At 37.6% G+C, this 16,854-nt stretch overlaps 1 protein-coding gene across 4 annotated transcripts in view; it reads right to left on the bottom strand.

Moving 5' to 3' along the window:
* Window positions 1–16,854, bottom strand: part of LOC150088979 (uncharacterized) — a 129,743-nt gene that overhangs the window by 70,661 nt on the left and 42,228 nt on the right. For 2 of the 4 annotated variants that reach the window (XM_090369740.1, XM_090369742.1), the window contains exons 3-5: window positions 16,381–16,465; window positions 11,077–11,224; window positions 5,267–5,860 (exon numbers count right to left, since the gene is read on the bottom strand). In XM_090369740.1, coding sequence (XP_090225866.1) covers window positions 5,267–5,860; window positions 11,077–11,224; window positions 16,381–16,465 — 827 coding nt within the window. The remainder of the gene's footprint in view (window positions 1–5,266; window positions 5,861–11,076; window positions 11,225–16,380; window positions 16,466–16,854) is intronic. The other 2 variants (XM_090369743.1, XM_090369741.1) reach the window with 2 other exon arrangements.

Below are 16,854 nucleotides of genomic sequence, written 5' to 3'. Positions count from 1 at the left end.
ATTCCTTGCTTTGTAGCTATAACGCGTTCTTCGTTGGAGTTATGTTTTCTAAAATTTTTAAGCCCTTTAATCACATGGTCTTTCATTTCGCTCAAAGCACTTCACAATTTCATATTTTTTCTCTATCGACAGAGGCGGACTGGCCATAAGCCTTACCGGGGAAACCCCGGTGGGCCGGAGGCCGGTATGATTTTGGCCATAAACCATAGTATGAGGCCACTATAAATTTTCCCGGGTAAGAATTTTTGACCCAGTCCGCCTCTGTTTATCGATACTAATTGCTTTTCTTTTTCTCTCTGAATCTGCAGAGTCTTCACCAGTACACTTCCTTTTCACACCTTTAAGTATTTTATTCATTTTTAGGGAATAAAGCACAATTACAAAACGAGGAGCACGCTTGATACGCATAAACAAAGCTGCGCCTATGTAGCAACTGAATAAACAACACCATAAAGGCAGAGATACACTATTAACACCTCACATTTCTAGGGGTTACTACCATAAAACAAAAATCCAGTTGGGTTTCTGCTAGTGGAATTTATTATAAACTGGTAGTAAACTCAATCTAATTGCATATCGATAGCTGGAATTGTGTTGGTTTTTACGTTATTATGGTGAAATGTGTTTCCCCTTCACTGATATAAAAAACAAATACATTTTCTGAATCTTCTCTTCATTCCTATCGTGTTGGGTTCGGTTGGGGTGATTCTGCGTTCAACTGCCATTTCTTGTAAACACAAAGGCGAATCATGCATAAGTCAATTCGGTTCGTGTTAAATTATAAGATATCGTTACCGTATTTATAAATAGTGTATGATCGAATTCGTGTAGTGTAAACACGTGTTATACGAGGACTGATTGTATACGGCTTGACTGATGCGATCCATTTCTCTCGTGAAAACGATGTAATTTCCGACAAAAGTTGAGTACGAATTCGAACGCACACATAAATACGATAGTTGGAATACAAATTCTTATATATGTGTGCAGCTCATGCGCAGCAAAGTTGAATTTTGTTCATCTTTCGCTCTCATTCTCCGCCGTCACACCATATATCGATAACATATGAAAAACGACCTTGAAGATAGTGGGCGGCAGTGTTGCCAAACGAAAAAATCAAGAACCGCGTAACTCCGAGTTCGCGTAAGTCGGGGTATTACTGTATTAAACAGTTTAATTATTATACTATTAACTAAAAAGAAAAATTAAAGACAAGATTAATATGAATGTATAAATAAAAATAAATAGATAAAATTTGTAATATAAAAATATTTTGAAACTATCAATCATGGTAAATCAATCAGATTCATATCTACAGCTCTCAGATTTCTGAAGTTATAATGTGACTATTATCAGAAAGTTTCGGCACCCTTGGTGTGTGTGTGTGTGTACACATATATATTCTTTTTTTTTTTGCATGATATTTTTACAGTATGTACCTTTAACCAAATCAAAACACGCATGTTATAAAGTTGGACATCAAGGCCACCATCAAAGTTTTGAAAAAAAAAAAAAAAAAAATTACCAAAAGTTATGCATAAATGCATTAAAACCAGGTACAGAGATGCTTCCCATATACCAGATAAAATTTTGGTCTAAGCAGTTTAAATGAGGTTGAGAATCTGTAGATGGCCCATATCCTGGAGAGATCATAGTCACAATTTTTGGGGATATGGAAGGAATTTTTCTATATTACATGCCACATAAGAAAACCACTGGAGATATTGTTTTCAAAAATTTAAGAGTGACAATAAAGAAACAGAGGAGGAAAACTGACATGAAATGTGATGCTTTATGATAGTGCTCCTGTACACAGGTCACATATACTGCTCTGAGAGATTGCAGATTCCAACAGTTAAACCACCATCCACCCTACATATCCAATACCTGACTCCCAGCAGCCATAATAATCATGCAAGTCTATGCAAAAAGTCACAATGGACACAGATCAGTGATTTGGTTCCCTTTCTGAAAGGGAAAACACCCAAAAAACAATCCACAAAGAAATAGTCATTGTTTATAGAGAAGACTGCCCATGTTACAGTGATGTTATATATTAGTATAAACAATTCAAATGGAAGAACTTCAACACATAATGAATAAAATCCAGGATGTCCAGCAATTGGTATAACAGAAGTGTAGCAAAAATGGAGGCATCAAATTCTGGAAGACTGCCATATTAAAATAAAAAAAAAAAAAAAAAAAAACTAGCTACAGAGGTCCAAATTACTGTAGCATATGCAGAGAACATTAACGGTTACATGAGCAAAGTGCCTGCAGGATGGGTTCCCAGACTACTGTCCCCTTAATGAAGAAGGAAAGGGCAATGTGCACATCAAATGCTGGCACCAAGAAAAGCAGGGAGCTTTTTCCATGGTTAGTCACCAGGGACAAAACTTGGACCAATCACCACGATCCCAAAACTAAATAAATGTCAAAACAGTGGAAGCATGCAGAATCAATGCAGCTCCCCCCCACCCAAAAGGCAAAGGAGGAACCAACTGCTGACAAGGTTTTTGGGATCAGCACAGTGTAATACTAACTGATTACCTTCATAACAGTGTGATACTAACTGATTACCTTCATAACAGTGTAATACTAACTGATTACCTTCATTACCTTCATACCTGGTGCCTCCGTAGCCAGGTGGACAGGAGCAGCAGTGCACACGCTTCTTGATTAGACCAAGGTTCAAGCCCGTGACCACCAATTACAGGGGATGTGGAAAGGTCAGGGAATGACCACCACATATCCCCGGAGCAATAAGGCCTTAGTTGCTAATACTCCTAAAAACCAAACAAACCTTCATAAGGGCTGTACTGTGAAAATGAAATATTTTCACCACTCATAAAGCTACGTTTATTCTGATAGAGAGAGAGAGAGAGAGAGAGAGAGAGAGAGAGAGAAAGCTGTCAAAAGGTATGTGCCTGCTCCCTTAAGGTGTGCCTATGAATGTGGGTTTGAAATAAGTCATCCTGCTTATTCCCCAGACTTGTTCCCTCAGATTTCTTCCTCTTTCCTATGCTGAAGTCCTTTCAGTGTGGAAAACAATTTGCTGCTGAATAATGTGATTTCTGCAGCCAAGACATGGTTTGAAGGACAGTCAGAGGACTTCTACAAAAGTAACCTGTGGAAATGTATTGAGAGGTAGCAAAATATTCATTTTGTCTGGTTAACTGTTGAAAAAGTGATACATGGTGTTTCAGCTTACTCTCAACTACTTCTGGGTGAATAAATTTAACCCCCCATACATTTTTAGGATAATTATTTGTTTTAATACTTTTAATCCATTAAAAAAGTATAGGGTCATATTTTCTCTTTTACCACTGTCATTAGTAAAATTTTTAGTGAACTTCTGATTTGCGTGTGCACACACAAAAAAATTTAAATTCCACAAATGTAATCAATCATACATCTGGCACCTGACTACTCAGCAATTTTAAAGTAAAGCCAAACTGGTCACTAGCTCATGCAAGCACAAAGTTAAGTTTAGACTGAATAAGCAATAACATGCCTAAAAGAGAAAAATGTTACTTTTTTTCAAGAATTACAAAACATTAAACAGCCAAATAATGTTCTAAGATATGGATACTTTCTCTTAGATGTGTATAATATACATCAAGCTGCATTACTAGTAACAGCAACAAAAAGAAAACTTAGCAACCTGTTATCACGCACAAGAAATTGAATTTCTCCACAACACAAATGCAATCTTTACTGTTTGTAATCCATAATGACAAAATCAATGCATTAATCATCTAATTACAAACATCTACCACAACAAAAAGATTCTTAACATTTAAAATGAGAATTACAAAAACAACAGTATCTAACTGTAAAAAAAATATTCTTAATTAACCTCTATTTCTATCGATGCTATTTGTACTGCCTTAATTTATGCTTGACCAACAGCAGACAATTTTCAATGATTCTTTGCATACACATTCTTATCTTTTATGGATACATTAAATCTTTTTTAAACTGAAACAGACATTTTAGTATTTTGCATTTCAAATTAAGCAGGTTTAACTGTACTAAAATGCAGTGATTCCATTATCTATGGTTGTCTTTTCATTCTGACAAGTTAACAGAAATCAGTTGAATGGTTTTTTATATTTCAGTTTTATTGGTTTTGGTGTCTGTCATACATAGCCCAACTTCAATTTTTAATTGATAGTTATTTTGACCTTGTATTTAGCATTCTTATTTGAAATTATTCCTGATGCAAGTGTACCTTATTTCTGAAAATCAGTTTTGAATTCCGAATTCTCTTGTTTTAAATTCTACTAGTCCCAGAATTAAGTGTTTAGGCTTCACACAAACTGAACTGCAAGTAATGAACCTCTATTTGTTCAGAAAAATAGAAAGATTATATGAAAAATCAATACTAAAAATACAGTATAAGAAAACATTACTCTCCTTCCAAACTAATAAACATGAAGTCAGAATTCTAGTTAACAAATCAACAAACCAAAGCACAACTCCTTTATACCACCACAGCATGTTTTGTACTGAAATTTCTATTAAATCATGCTTCACATAAAACCTTTAACAGTTCCTTCAGAATAATTTACTTGTAAATAATCTGCTTTGTATTCTACAAATAATTTGGGCATTAGACTGAAAAACCTCAGGGTTGAAAAATTCAAATGCCACACTGACTAGAATGAAATCCTTTGCCAGATCACATATACACCACTCGCTAGCCAAAATCACAGAAGGCACGTGCAGTCATCTCTAAAGTTACAAAAGCTAAGAGCATTTAAAATGCACTTTTTTCTGTCTAGAAACACAGTTTTGGCTTTTATACATGTAGCAAAGGACTTCATTCCAGCCACTGCAACTATGGCAGCATTTTCCTGCTTTATGCCTCGAAGCAGTTAAGCTCTAAACTTTCGTATAATTAGACTAGTTTTTTTTTTCCAGAGCTACTTTCTGCCTTCCTCAACTAGGTTTGCCCCATGAGCAATCCTCTCCCTTCTGCTGCATTAACAGCAAATTGGTTGCCAAAAAGATGGAAGTCCTCTTTATACGACCATGTATATGATTCTTCATAAATCAGTATTTAAATAAAATACTTGCAAGAACATTGCAAATGGAAGTGGAGTCATCTCTAGAGGTCAGTTCAGAGCACTTTTAAATACATGCAAGAGAATTTTCTCTCCCAGCTTGAGTTAAATGTATTGTTTGGCTTGCAGGTGTGCATGTAAGGCATAGGATTTCATTCCAGCCAATGCAAATATACTTGACTGCTACTTGAACTTACCTTGACCTCCAAATCCTCCACGTCCAGGGGGTCCAAAACCTCCAACAGGAGGAGCTCCATATGGATCTGATCCATGTCCTTGTGGTGGTGGAACAGGACCACCACCTTGAGCAGGAGGTGGGGGGCCTGATGGATATGATCCAGGAGGTCTTGAATAATCCTGATTTGGTGGTGGATGACTCCCATAACCCTGTGGAGGGGGTGGCATATTATGAGGAGGGGGTGGTTGGCCTTGTGGGGCTGCACCAGGAGGTGGTGCTGCAGTTGGTGGAGCTGTTGAACTATACCCTTGAGATGGAGGAGGCTGGGACTGTGGAGGGGGTTGATTACCATATGTTGATGCTACAGCTGCACCTGGCTGACCATATGAGCTTGCTGCAGTATTTCCATAAGAACTATAAGCTGATGTGCCAGAGTACGAAGGCTGGGTCTGAGGTGCTCCTGCTGAACTATATGCAGTGGGGGCTGCATAACTCTGCTGACCCTGAGCTGGAGGCTGACTGTAACCTGATGCTGCTTGCGTACCATAGCCAGTTGTACTCTGTCCATATGTACCACCTTGAGCCCCATAACCAGGGTATGTTGTTGACTGATCTAAAAAAAAAAAAGAAAGAAAGAAAAAAATTCTAAGTGTAAATTGTAGAAGTCAGTGCTAAAACATACACAAGAAATTTAAACATAGCATGAAATTAGTTTCAAATTGTTGCATAAAATGTAACTCAAATTTAAATATGAAAACAAGACTACACAGGTATGATTACATAAACTTTCTATCTAATTTCAATATTGTAACCAGTTTTCACTCTTCCACAATTAAACTGTTAAATAGCATGTAATACCTTGAGTGATCACTGAATTATGACCACCCCTATGAAAACTGAATGTGACCTGTTGACTACATGAGGTACGAGAGTGCGGAGTTAGTCGACCCACATACCATAGATAAGGTGTCAGCGCTTTAGTAGGTAGTAAAATTCCGAGCACGATAAAGAACAGATTTTGGGAGTTTGACGAGCTGGTGCCCAGATTTCCCAAACAGCTGAACTGGTGGGGTATTCGAGAGCTGCTGTTGTTAAGGTGTACCAGGACTGGCGTCAAAATGGTCAAACAACAACCTGACAGCAATACTAAAAAGATCAGCGAAAGGTTGATGTTAGAGATGAGCGCCAGGTCCGACGACTCGTACAGGCGCAGCACTATTGAAGAGTTGACTACCCAATACAAAGTGGGCCAACCTGGAACAATTCTGGCATGACCAAGCGCTGCATGGGCCAGCAGACCACCCCCATGGTATCCTCTCCTAACCAAGGTTCATTGGCATAAAAGACTTGTCTTGTGCAAAAAGCATGCAAGTCCAGCTTGCATGATCCTTGAGGTTGTCACAGACATTCTCTCAGATATGCCAGACAAGCTGTACTTGCTACCTGGGAGTCTAAAACGCTGATGGAACTGATATTCGGATGACACTCAAGTCAATTGGACCCAATTTCGGCGAAGTCCAGACGGTCTCTGACAGCCAAATCCTCTGCTTGCACCTTCACGATGGTGGGACTGTTAGTAATCCTGGGTATAACCTCCATGCACAAATACATGGTGGGTAACCACCCAGGTGTGAACCAACGTAAGCAGGGGTCGAGGTGTGGCACCCACACCACATAGAGGAACGGCACCCCTCTATGTTACCAGGCAGTACTAGGCGGTAGATAACTCTCATCAACCGGTGCAATACTACCACTTTGCTTATTGGAGGCTTGAAGTGGTGGAACCCATGTTTAGTCTCTAGAGCTAAGTTCCGGTCAACCCTTCCCTATCTCTTCCATCATGCAGTATGATTGATGACTTTTGAGGTTAGGTTGAAAGTCGTGGCGAGATCCAATATTCCTTACATTTCAAGGGTACAGCTCTAAAACGATGTTCGCAGGCCGGCCGCTAGTTAGTACACCGGACCGAACCCATTGGTAACTCTCTAGGAGGCTTCCGGACTGGAGGGAGTCCGAGTAGTGTGTATGCGGGGAGCATTGTCGAGGCCACGTTATGTCAAGGATCTGGGTATATTCTTACCACCTGTACGCCATATCCAAAAATTTCATTACTTCATACAGCATGTCCCACCCACTTTCTCTCACTATAGAATACACCATGAATTGTCAAACTAATAGAGCAAGCTTATCTGCCAAAAGATCTAAACCTCCCAAGGACTTCCTAATTCATTTCATAAATCTACGTGGTCTCAATTGTAATCTCAACGATTTCCATTTCCACTTGGAGTCTGTCAAACCCCATGTACTTTTTCTGACAGAATCTCAGTTATCGGTTGATTCAACTAGTGCTCATCTCAGGTGCCCAAATTATTTGCTGTATGATTCCTTTTGCCTCAAAGGTGGTACTTGTGCATATGTCCGTTCTGATATTCCCTGTCAGAGACTTGGCAATTTGGAATCTCCTCTCTTTGATTTTCCCTGGCTTAAAATCTCTCTACCTCATTGTATCAAATTCATCTGTTGTATCTACCGTTCTCCCAACTCCACTAATCACTTGAAGCTCTTTGACTTCCTCTCTTTGCAACTTGACTTTCTCTAGTCCAACTTTCCTAGCAGTGAGGTAATTTTCCGTGGTGATTTTAATGTTCACAACTCCAGCTGGCTTCCGTTTTCTAGTCACACCGACCCAGCAGGTCGAGATGCTGAGGCTTTTGCAATTACTAATGACTTAGCACAGATTGTTCATTTACCTACAAGAATACCAGACAATCCTAACCATACAGCCAACCCTCTTGATCTTTTTCTCACAAACAACCCTTCTAAGTACACGGTCGAAGTGAGAGCTCCTTTAGGCACTTCAGATCACAACTTGGTGATTGTCTCTTCTCCAATGGAACCTTTATCTCATGGCTATTCCCAACCTCGTGTTGTTTGGCATTACAAGAATGCAAAATGGGATGACCTGCGAGACTTCTTTTCTTTGGTCAGATTACTGTTTAAAAACTTCTGATGTCAACGTTTGCTCAGATCGTATCAGTGAAATTATTCTTGCAGGAATGGAATCCTTTATTCCACATGCCACTTTAAAATCTCGTCCTTTATCTAAACCTTGGTTTTCCAATAAATGTGCTAAGGCTGTCCACAAGAGAAGAATGTTGCATATCGTAATTGGCTTGTTTCTAATTCTTAGTTTCATTTTCTGCCTACACCAAAGCTTGCAACAATTGTAAAGCAGTTATTAATCAGTCCAAACTAGAGTCTGAACAGGCCAAGAGTAGAAAACTTGCTTCTTGCCCTAATGGTAGCAAAGCATTCTGGTCTCTTGCCAAAGCTATTGGCCGCAACTTTTGCCCATCTCTGTTTCCACCTCTGTCCAAATCAGATGGTTCTGTTGTCACTTCAGCCAAGGATAAAGCTGACCTGCTAGCATCCCATTTTTATTCCAGCTCATGTATTAATGATCTTGGTAAAACACCTCCCACCATTTCCAACATGCTCCATTCAATGCCTCCTGTGTCTTCCGTCAAAAGGATATCAGAAGGATTTTGATGAATCTTGATGCTAAGAAAGCTCCAGGTCCTGATGGTATTTCTCTACTTGTTCTCAAAACCTGTGCTCCCGAACTTACTCGTATTCTTTGCCGCCTTTTGTCCCTTTCTTATTCCAAAGGTATTTTTCCTTCTGCTTGGAAATTTGCTCATATTCAGCCAGTTCCTAAAAAGGGTGACAAATCCCTCCCATCCAATTACTTCTACTCTTTATAAAGTAATGGAGAAATCAATTAACCACCAACTCTTAAACTACCTAGAAACTTTCCGTCTGATCAACGATCGCCTGTATGGATTCCGCCAGTGTTGATCCACTGGTGATATTCTGGCTTATGTTACCCATTTACGGACTAATTCAATGGAAAAGTTCGGTGAAACACAAGTAGTTGCTCTTGACATCTCAAAGGCTTTTGATCATGTTTGGTATAAAGGTCTTCTAAACAAGCTTCCATCTTATGGTTTGCCAACTGTTTTTAGTAATTGGTTATCCAGTTTTCTCTCTCTGATCACTCAGTGAGGGTGATGGTAGATGGCTCTCTGTCTTCTAACTACTCCACTAATGCCGGTTTCCCCCAAGGTTCAGTTCCTTCACCCACTCTTTTCCTCTTGTATATCAATGACCTTCTTCCATTGACTCGAAATCCTATCCATAGTTTTGCCGATGATAGCACATTGCATTCAACTTTCCATTTTAAGAAACCTTGTCCTGCTCAATCAGCTTCAACTTCTCGAAAATCTGCTACCAATTCCTTAAATCCCGATCTTCGGGTAATTCTCCAGTGGGGCAAAGATAACTTAGTTGATTTCAACCCTTCTAAAACTGAGTCTTGTCTTATATCTCGTGAAAAGGATTCTTCTGCTCCTATTCTTATGTTTAGCGACACTCCGATTTCTAGGCAAAATGATATATCTCTTTTGGGGATTACCCTGACTTCTAATCTCTCTCTCTCTTGGCACAAGCACATTACAAATATTGCTTCCTCTGCATCTAAAAAACTTGGTTTTCTCTTTTGCTCTCAGCATTACTTTTCTTCCAAACAGCTGCTCACTCTGTATAAATCGCAAATCCACCCTGCCATGGAATATTGTTCCCACATCTGGGGTGGTGCCCCCAAAACCTCTCTCAGGCTTCTTGATTCCATTCAGAAGAGGGCAGTTAGGTTAATTAATGATTCATCTCTAACAGAGTCTCTCCACTTGCTTTCTCATAGATGCACTGTTTCTGCTGCATGCCTCTTCCACAGATACTTCCATGGGCACTGTTCTTCTGAATTGGCTTCTATAATTCCCGCTCTCTCTCTTTCAAAACAGTCTGAACACGTGCCGCCACCAGCCAACATCCATTTACTGTCCAACTTCGAACCCACAGAACCAACTTTTCATCTTCCTTGTTTATTCATTCAACTGCTGTTTTCTCGAATAACCTTCGTTCGTACGTATTTCCTGAAAATTACAATCTACAGAAGTTCAAGTCCAATGTCAACAAATATCTTCTTCCGTCTTCTCAACCTCCAACCCAAGCACGGTACTAAGTACTATACGTTCTAATACCTCTCGTGTTTAGGGTTCACATAAAAAAAAAAAGTGTGCTGGTCGGATGACTCACATTAACTACACCACACCACGAATGGTCGTGTACGGATTTGGAGTCAACAACATGTGACCCTCAATCCATCATGCATGGTATCAAAAGTGCAGGCCAGCGGAGGCAGCTGTATGGTGTAGGGCATGTTTCACTGGCAGGAACTTGGACCCCTGGAATAACATATCACTGGTCTCTGCTACCATCAACTGCTTACTGACTGTGTACACTAGCTATGTTACACTTTTCCCTGAATGGCAATGGTGTCTTCCAAGTGACAATGCGCCAAGCCATCTGGCACTTGATGTGCAGGAACACTTTGCGGAACACAGTTCTGACCCCCCAGCATATCGATTGGCTTCCGAACTCCCCTGATATCAATCCCATAGAACACGTGGGACACTATGGAAAGGCATATCAGGTGTCTGGATACACCAATCACCTCCATACCTGCATTGCTGACCGCATTACAAACAGCTTGGTTGGCCATACCTCCCGAATGCTTCCAACATCTTGCTGAATCAGTGCCACATTGGATAGCTGCTGAACTGAGGGCAAAAGAAGGACCTACAAGGTATTAGCTAGGTGATCATAATTTAGTGATCACTCAGTGTATGTTAACAATTATCACAATAATGCTAACCACGAATATTCATTTTTTAACTAGTCAACAAGATTATAAGCAATTGTGATACTTACTTTGTGCAGCAGGATAAGTTGAAGCTGGCTGCTGACCATAGCTATAGGGCTGTGAAGACTGAGCATACTGGTCCTGTCCATAACTGCTGTACGTAGTGGTCCCAGTACTACCACCACCCCAACCAGCAGGCTGCTGCTGTTGCTGCTGCTAGAAATCATTAACAAAATACAGCACTTATTGAACAGACTAACACTACACAAATCAATAAAACCAAAGCAAATGAATATTATTTTATATCATATCTTACCCAATTAATGCAAAAATAAGCAATCTCCTACTTACCTCTTCATATTTCTCTATTTTCCTGTACTCTATTTCACTTATTTATTATGCTATTATTTATTTATATATTTTTGGCTTATCGAGGCTATAATGTCTGTAGTACATTGCACTACAGACTTGGCTGCTGTGATGGGCTGTTGCAACTAAGATTCTTCTTCAAGGCTCAGAAATATTAGGCACATGAGGCAAGTGGCATTTCTGATATACCACTGATAAGCACAAGGTATTGCTTGAGTGTGATAACCACCTAATTGGTATGTTACTCTGGGATTACTAATCCCAGAATAACATACCAATTAGGTTGATTTTGATTTGATTTGGGTAGTTGTTGGCGCATCGGCTTCTGTGGCCATATTGCACCTCCCAAGGTTTTTACAGTACTTTGATCCAAGCCCGAGGCGGGAATCGAACCCGCGACCTTTGGGTTGCCGGGCAGGTACTTTACCCACTCGGCTACCAATTAGGTGGTTACTACACTCAAGGTGGCAGAGAACAAAACACCTGGGTATAACTGTACATTCCAACAAAGTTCTCTGAGTAGTAGGGAGACAGGCTGCTAGAACAACTCAGGAATGGAATCTTGCATGCACCTAGTATATGTTATAAACATAAAACAGAAGGGAATTTTAGGTAACAAGTTCCAGGAAAAAAAAAAATGAAGTGCATCTTGTGGCCTGGCAAATACAATAATTCTCTTTTGGCTGGTGCAGCAAAAGCTTTGGACTTTCCAGCACCATCTAGGTAATGCTTAAAATCTCCATAGTGCATTCTTTGCCAACACTAACATGGTTCAAAAACTGTACTAAAGCTTTAACATATAACTTTCACCTTGCCACACTACTCCCCCAGAGGTGTAAGGTATAATAGAAACAATGGACCTTTCAAAAAGTTCAGTGAGGAAGTCACTATCAGCTACTTTCCTGTTACTCTATATAAATGGGCTGTTATATGTCACAGCCAGCAGAAGAATATAAAACTACATTTTATGCAAATTTGACATCAAAAAGTGCACATTTGGCAAAGTTCACACAAATTTCCAACTCTGCAAAGACAGATATCCAAGAACACCCCCCCCCCAAAATTGTTTTCAATACCTGCTGGTACACGTAAGTGCCTGCAGATATAGAAGTTAATTCTAGTAGCCAAATATCAAGGTACCCTATCAATCATTAAAATATGCACCCTTAACACCCACCAGAAGTGGCACCTCCACAGTAAATGAAATAGACAAGGAATCCCCACACACCACTTCTTCAGGAAACATCAATACCTTCGAATTCAAAAATGCCTGTCACTGACTGCTGTCCAAAAAGGTATTGGACGTTCCTATATGATCTACATACAGAATGGAAAGTAACAAACAAATCTCAAAATAAATGTCATGGTCACTGTCCCCTATAATTGAAGTAAACAAATGAAATGCAAATTAACCTTGAAAGCATCGTCTCAGAATCAAATTCGAAATAATTTATTTTTTTAATTCTCAGTAAATATTTTAATGTTTTTTCAAAAACCAAAAAGTATTTATTATTCATCGAAATAAAATCCAGAGATTATATGGCCTATACCCTCCACTACAGCCCTGCTTATAGGTTCCATGTATGATTTCATTAATTGTGCATGCAACACCCTTTCTTCAATGTGCACGCCTCCTTGGCAGGGAGCTGTGAGAAGATGAGTGCCACTTCAATTTCCTTTTATATTTGATTTTAGTAAATAAATGAAATAAAAGACTGTCATACCATGTGAGAATTTGTTTTAAGATTTCTATTGAAGTATTACCACATCAATCCACTCTTAATACAGGTTTTGCTGCACTTCAAGGTTCCTCTGAAATACAGACCTCTAAACAGAGATGAGCTCTTGCCACTGGATCTAACCATTTTCTGCTTTGGTAAAACAGTCTTCCTCTTGAAATTTTACCCATCCCAGACCTATGCAATTCAATTGAAATAATCTACCATAATTGACATTATTTGTAAGATGCTTAAGGTATTACTGGTTGGGGCAAAAAACAATAAGCTTTTTTTATGAAAACCCCAAACACGAAAAGTATCAAAACCTATAGTACTTAGTACTGTGCACGGGTTGAAGGAGAAGTATGGGGGGGAGGGGGATGCCGGAAACTTTGCTCTAGAGACTAAACATGGGTTTCACCACTTCAAGCCTCCTTTGCTAATAAGCAAAGTTGTGGTTTCAGTGTGAGCTTCAGCAGAGAGAAAAACAGGTAGCTCAAGGTCACCTCAGTGGACCTCTTTCATAGTATTAGCAATGGGCAAGAACTAAGTAAGCAAGGGACAATTAGCCACCTGTTTTTTTTTTTTTTTTGCCCTACTTAGTTACACAAGGCAGTATCAAAACATTCCAGGACTGAATCTGTTAGATATATATAAAATGTAATCCAGAATTTCTACAACCCCTCCGCCAAAAAGTAAGCAGAGTTTGTCCTAGGTTATATAACTTCTGTTCGATCGAATTTTTCAAATGGAAATATAAATTCAATTACTTATGCATAGTGGATGTAATAAGCCTGTATACACACATGCACTATTTTTTTAATGTCAAGATTAAAAATTGCACCATGTACGAAGAGTCGGTGGGATTATTGACTTTCAAGTTTAACTGATCAGATGGACAAGAATCACAATTACCTTAGTATAAATTATTATTAATTTACATCAGGCAGCCACAGCAGACCTGACCTCTAGGCATGGATAAATTGGAAATTATTCCATGCCCATGCATAACACTTGACAATTCTAGATTCCCTTTCTAAAGACTGTCTTACAATATTCTCCTTATTTGACAAATATACTATATGATCCACCCCACCCCAAAACCACAATAGAATTTTTCAAAACAGATTTCAAAGCTTTTTGAAATAACTAACATAACCAATGGAAAACTGTAATAATGAAAATGTAAATAATAAAATTCATTATTTTGAAAAATTTAATCTATAAAATATTATGTTTAGTAACAATTCAGTCCTGGAACCTTTTGTTCCTACTATATATATTTTACTTTTGCAAACGAAAATCTATGCTCCAAAAAATATTTAATTCAGGTTTGATCACTACAAAAGCATAATCAATAAACAGTTTTATTTTAAATATATTTAACATACTCAGTAAGGCATCATAAATATGAAAATTGCCACATTATTACTATATGCAGCTTTTGAATAGCAAAAACTGATTTACACTATACTTTGCAACAGCATCACGAGCCAACAGCGAGTCTATGGAAGCATCCTATTTATCTAGTTCCAAATACAATAACAGACTATTTCTGCAGCAAAGGGTAGACTGTTCAGATCTGTTTGATTGAATTTTTCAAATGGAAATATTTACTGTGGGAAATATAAATTTAATTACTTATGCATAGTGGATATAATAAGCATGTATTTTTAATAAACATGCACTGTATTTTTTAATGTCAAGATTAAAAATTGCACCATATACGAAGAGTCGGTGGGATTATTGACAATTTGCTTCACTTGATGTGATAATCTAGCCCCTTTAGTGAAACTAAGAACACTGAGATTTGAAGAACAAGTTGCCAAGTTAAAAAATGTGCAGAAGTTTGTTACGCATCAACCATTTCTATAATTTTTACTAATAATGATTTGGTATATACAGGGTTTTACTCCATCAAATATTTATAAAAGTGGTATTGTTTATTCCAAATCGTCTCAGCACATACAAAAGCTCTTCTAACCATACTGTCTTGTGTAGTGATAACCAAACTCCACCTCTCCCACAGAAGCTAATGTTCACTCACAATGCTGTCACAAAGTATAATAATGCATTGTCTTAAAACTAAAGAAATGCCAGAAATTATTTTGTTTTATTTATCAAAAATTTAATTTCATCAAAAATTCAAGGATGTGAAATAAGCATGTAGTTTTAGTGGGTCTAATTTTTTTAATGCGATCTCTATTCAAGATATATTAACAAGGCAACATTTACTTGTTACATTTGTTTAAAATTGCACTTTACTCATGTACCACATCTTAAAGATCCCCTCCAAAGGTTTATATATCCATATTTAATACAGTTTTGAAGGGGCTCCTAAGATTAATTATCTGCGACTAGATAATTAATTTTAAGGCAATGAAAAGTGTGACGTTTGCTCATAATTTTGTATAAAAATGAACGAATGTTTCAACTCATCTTGAATAGAAATTATACTATTATTTTATATGCAGTGCAACAAATTTATAATGTGAATAAAAGCCTACCTATACAAAATTGAATTATTATGTTGCTTCTGTATTGGACAGAGTGCATTCAATGTGCTATAATTTTTTGAATGCTGAGTAATAATATTTTTAAAACTTGTAAATAATGGTTGAAAAGTAGTCTGAAATTTTATCGAAAGCTTATTCTATGTACATAAATTAACTTCAGCACAAGAAAAATACAAAACAAAAACCAAGATATGCTGCAAATAGCCAAGAATTCTATCAGTGTGCTAAAAGAATCAAGCAGTTGTTAATTTCCATGCCTTTAACTATTACAGCACACATTTAATAACCTTGTATGACATTAAATGAGTGCTGCAACAGCATTTGATGCTTGTACATGTCAGAAGCAGCAAAGATGTTAAAGATATACTGTATAATTTTTCGATAGGAGGCACAAAAGGAGAGAAAAAAAAAAAAATATATATATATATATATATATCGAATCCCCACTGTACATTAAGGTTATTAATATATATATATATATGCTTTCCCTCCTTACATCATTTTGACAATACTGATACTAATGTTAACACAATTTTAGGATAATCCAAACTTCACCCCCACCCCAAAACAAGCAGTTTTAACTTCAGGGCATGGAATACGCAATTAACACTTTTATACACATTTTGCTGTTCTCACAGCAATGTAAAAATGTCTAAAGGTGTTAGCTATGCAAAGCTAGAAAAAGATTTTGAATTTGATTGAAATCAGATATATGCTTTCTGTTGATAATTTTAGCACTTATTCTCTAATTTTATAGCTAAAAACTTACTGAATAGCCTACATTGGATTGTCCGTATCCACTCTGACTATATGTAGAATCAGCAGCTGTTGCATAACTTCCGTAACTTCCATATCTATAAATTAAAAAGATAAACTGATCAATTAAAACACACCTTCCCAGATTCTGTAACTACTGACATTTATTTTAATTCAAGAAATTGTATGATTGATATACATTCTAGGAGAGACTTCAGTACCTCTGGTCACTTTTAATTAAATGTAAATAATGTTCTCCAACCTTGTTATAAAAGTTTTGAAATTATAAATTTTTTATACAATGTAAACAGTATTTTAATTTAATACAACTTTGTAATGTTCAATTATCCAATCTATTTACTACTTGACAGGTAGAAAGTACAACTGTCCTTTCGGTTATATAAGATTTGCATTAATAATATCACACATAGGTAACAAACTTTCAAATTTAAGAAGAAAGACCAAACATCGTATTAGTCAATATTAA

The sequence above is a fragment of the Mastigoproctus giganteus genome, chromosome 3 (assembly GCF_048544385.1).
Source record: "Mastigoproctus giganteus isolate SK-2022 chromosome 3, ASM4854438v1, whole genome shotgun sequence".
Lineage (NCBI taxonomy): Eukaryota > Metazoa > Arthropoda > Arachnida > Uropygi > Thelyphonidae > Mastigoproctus > Mastigoproctus giganteus.
The sequence above is the reverse complement of the archived record's forward strand: the minus strand, read 5'-3'. Positions and strand labels throughout refer to the sequence as shown.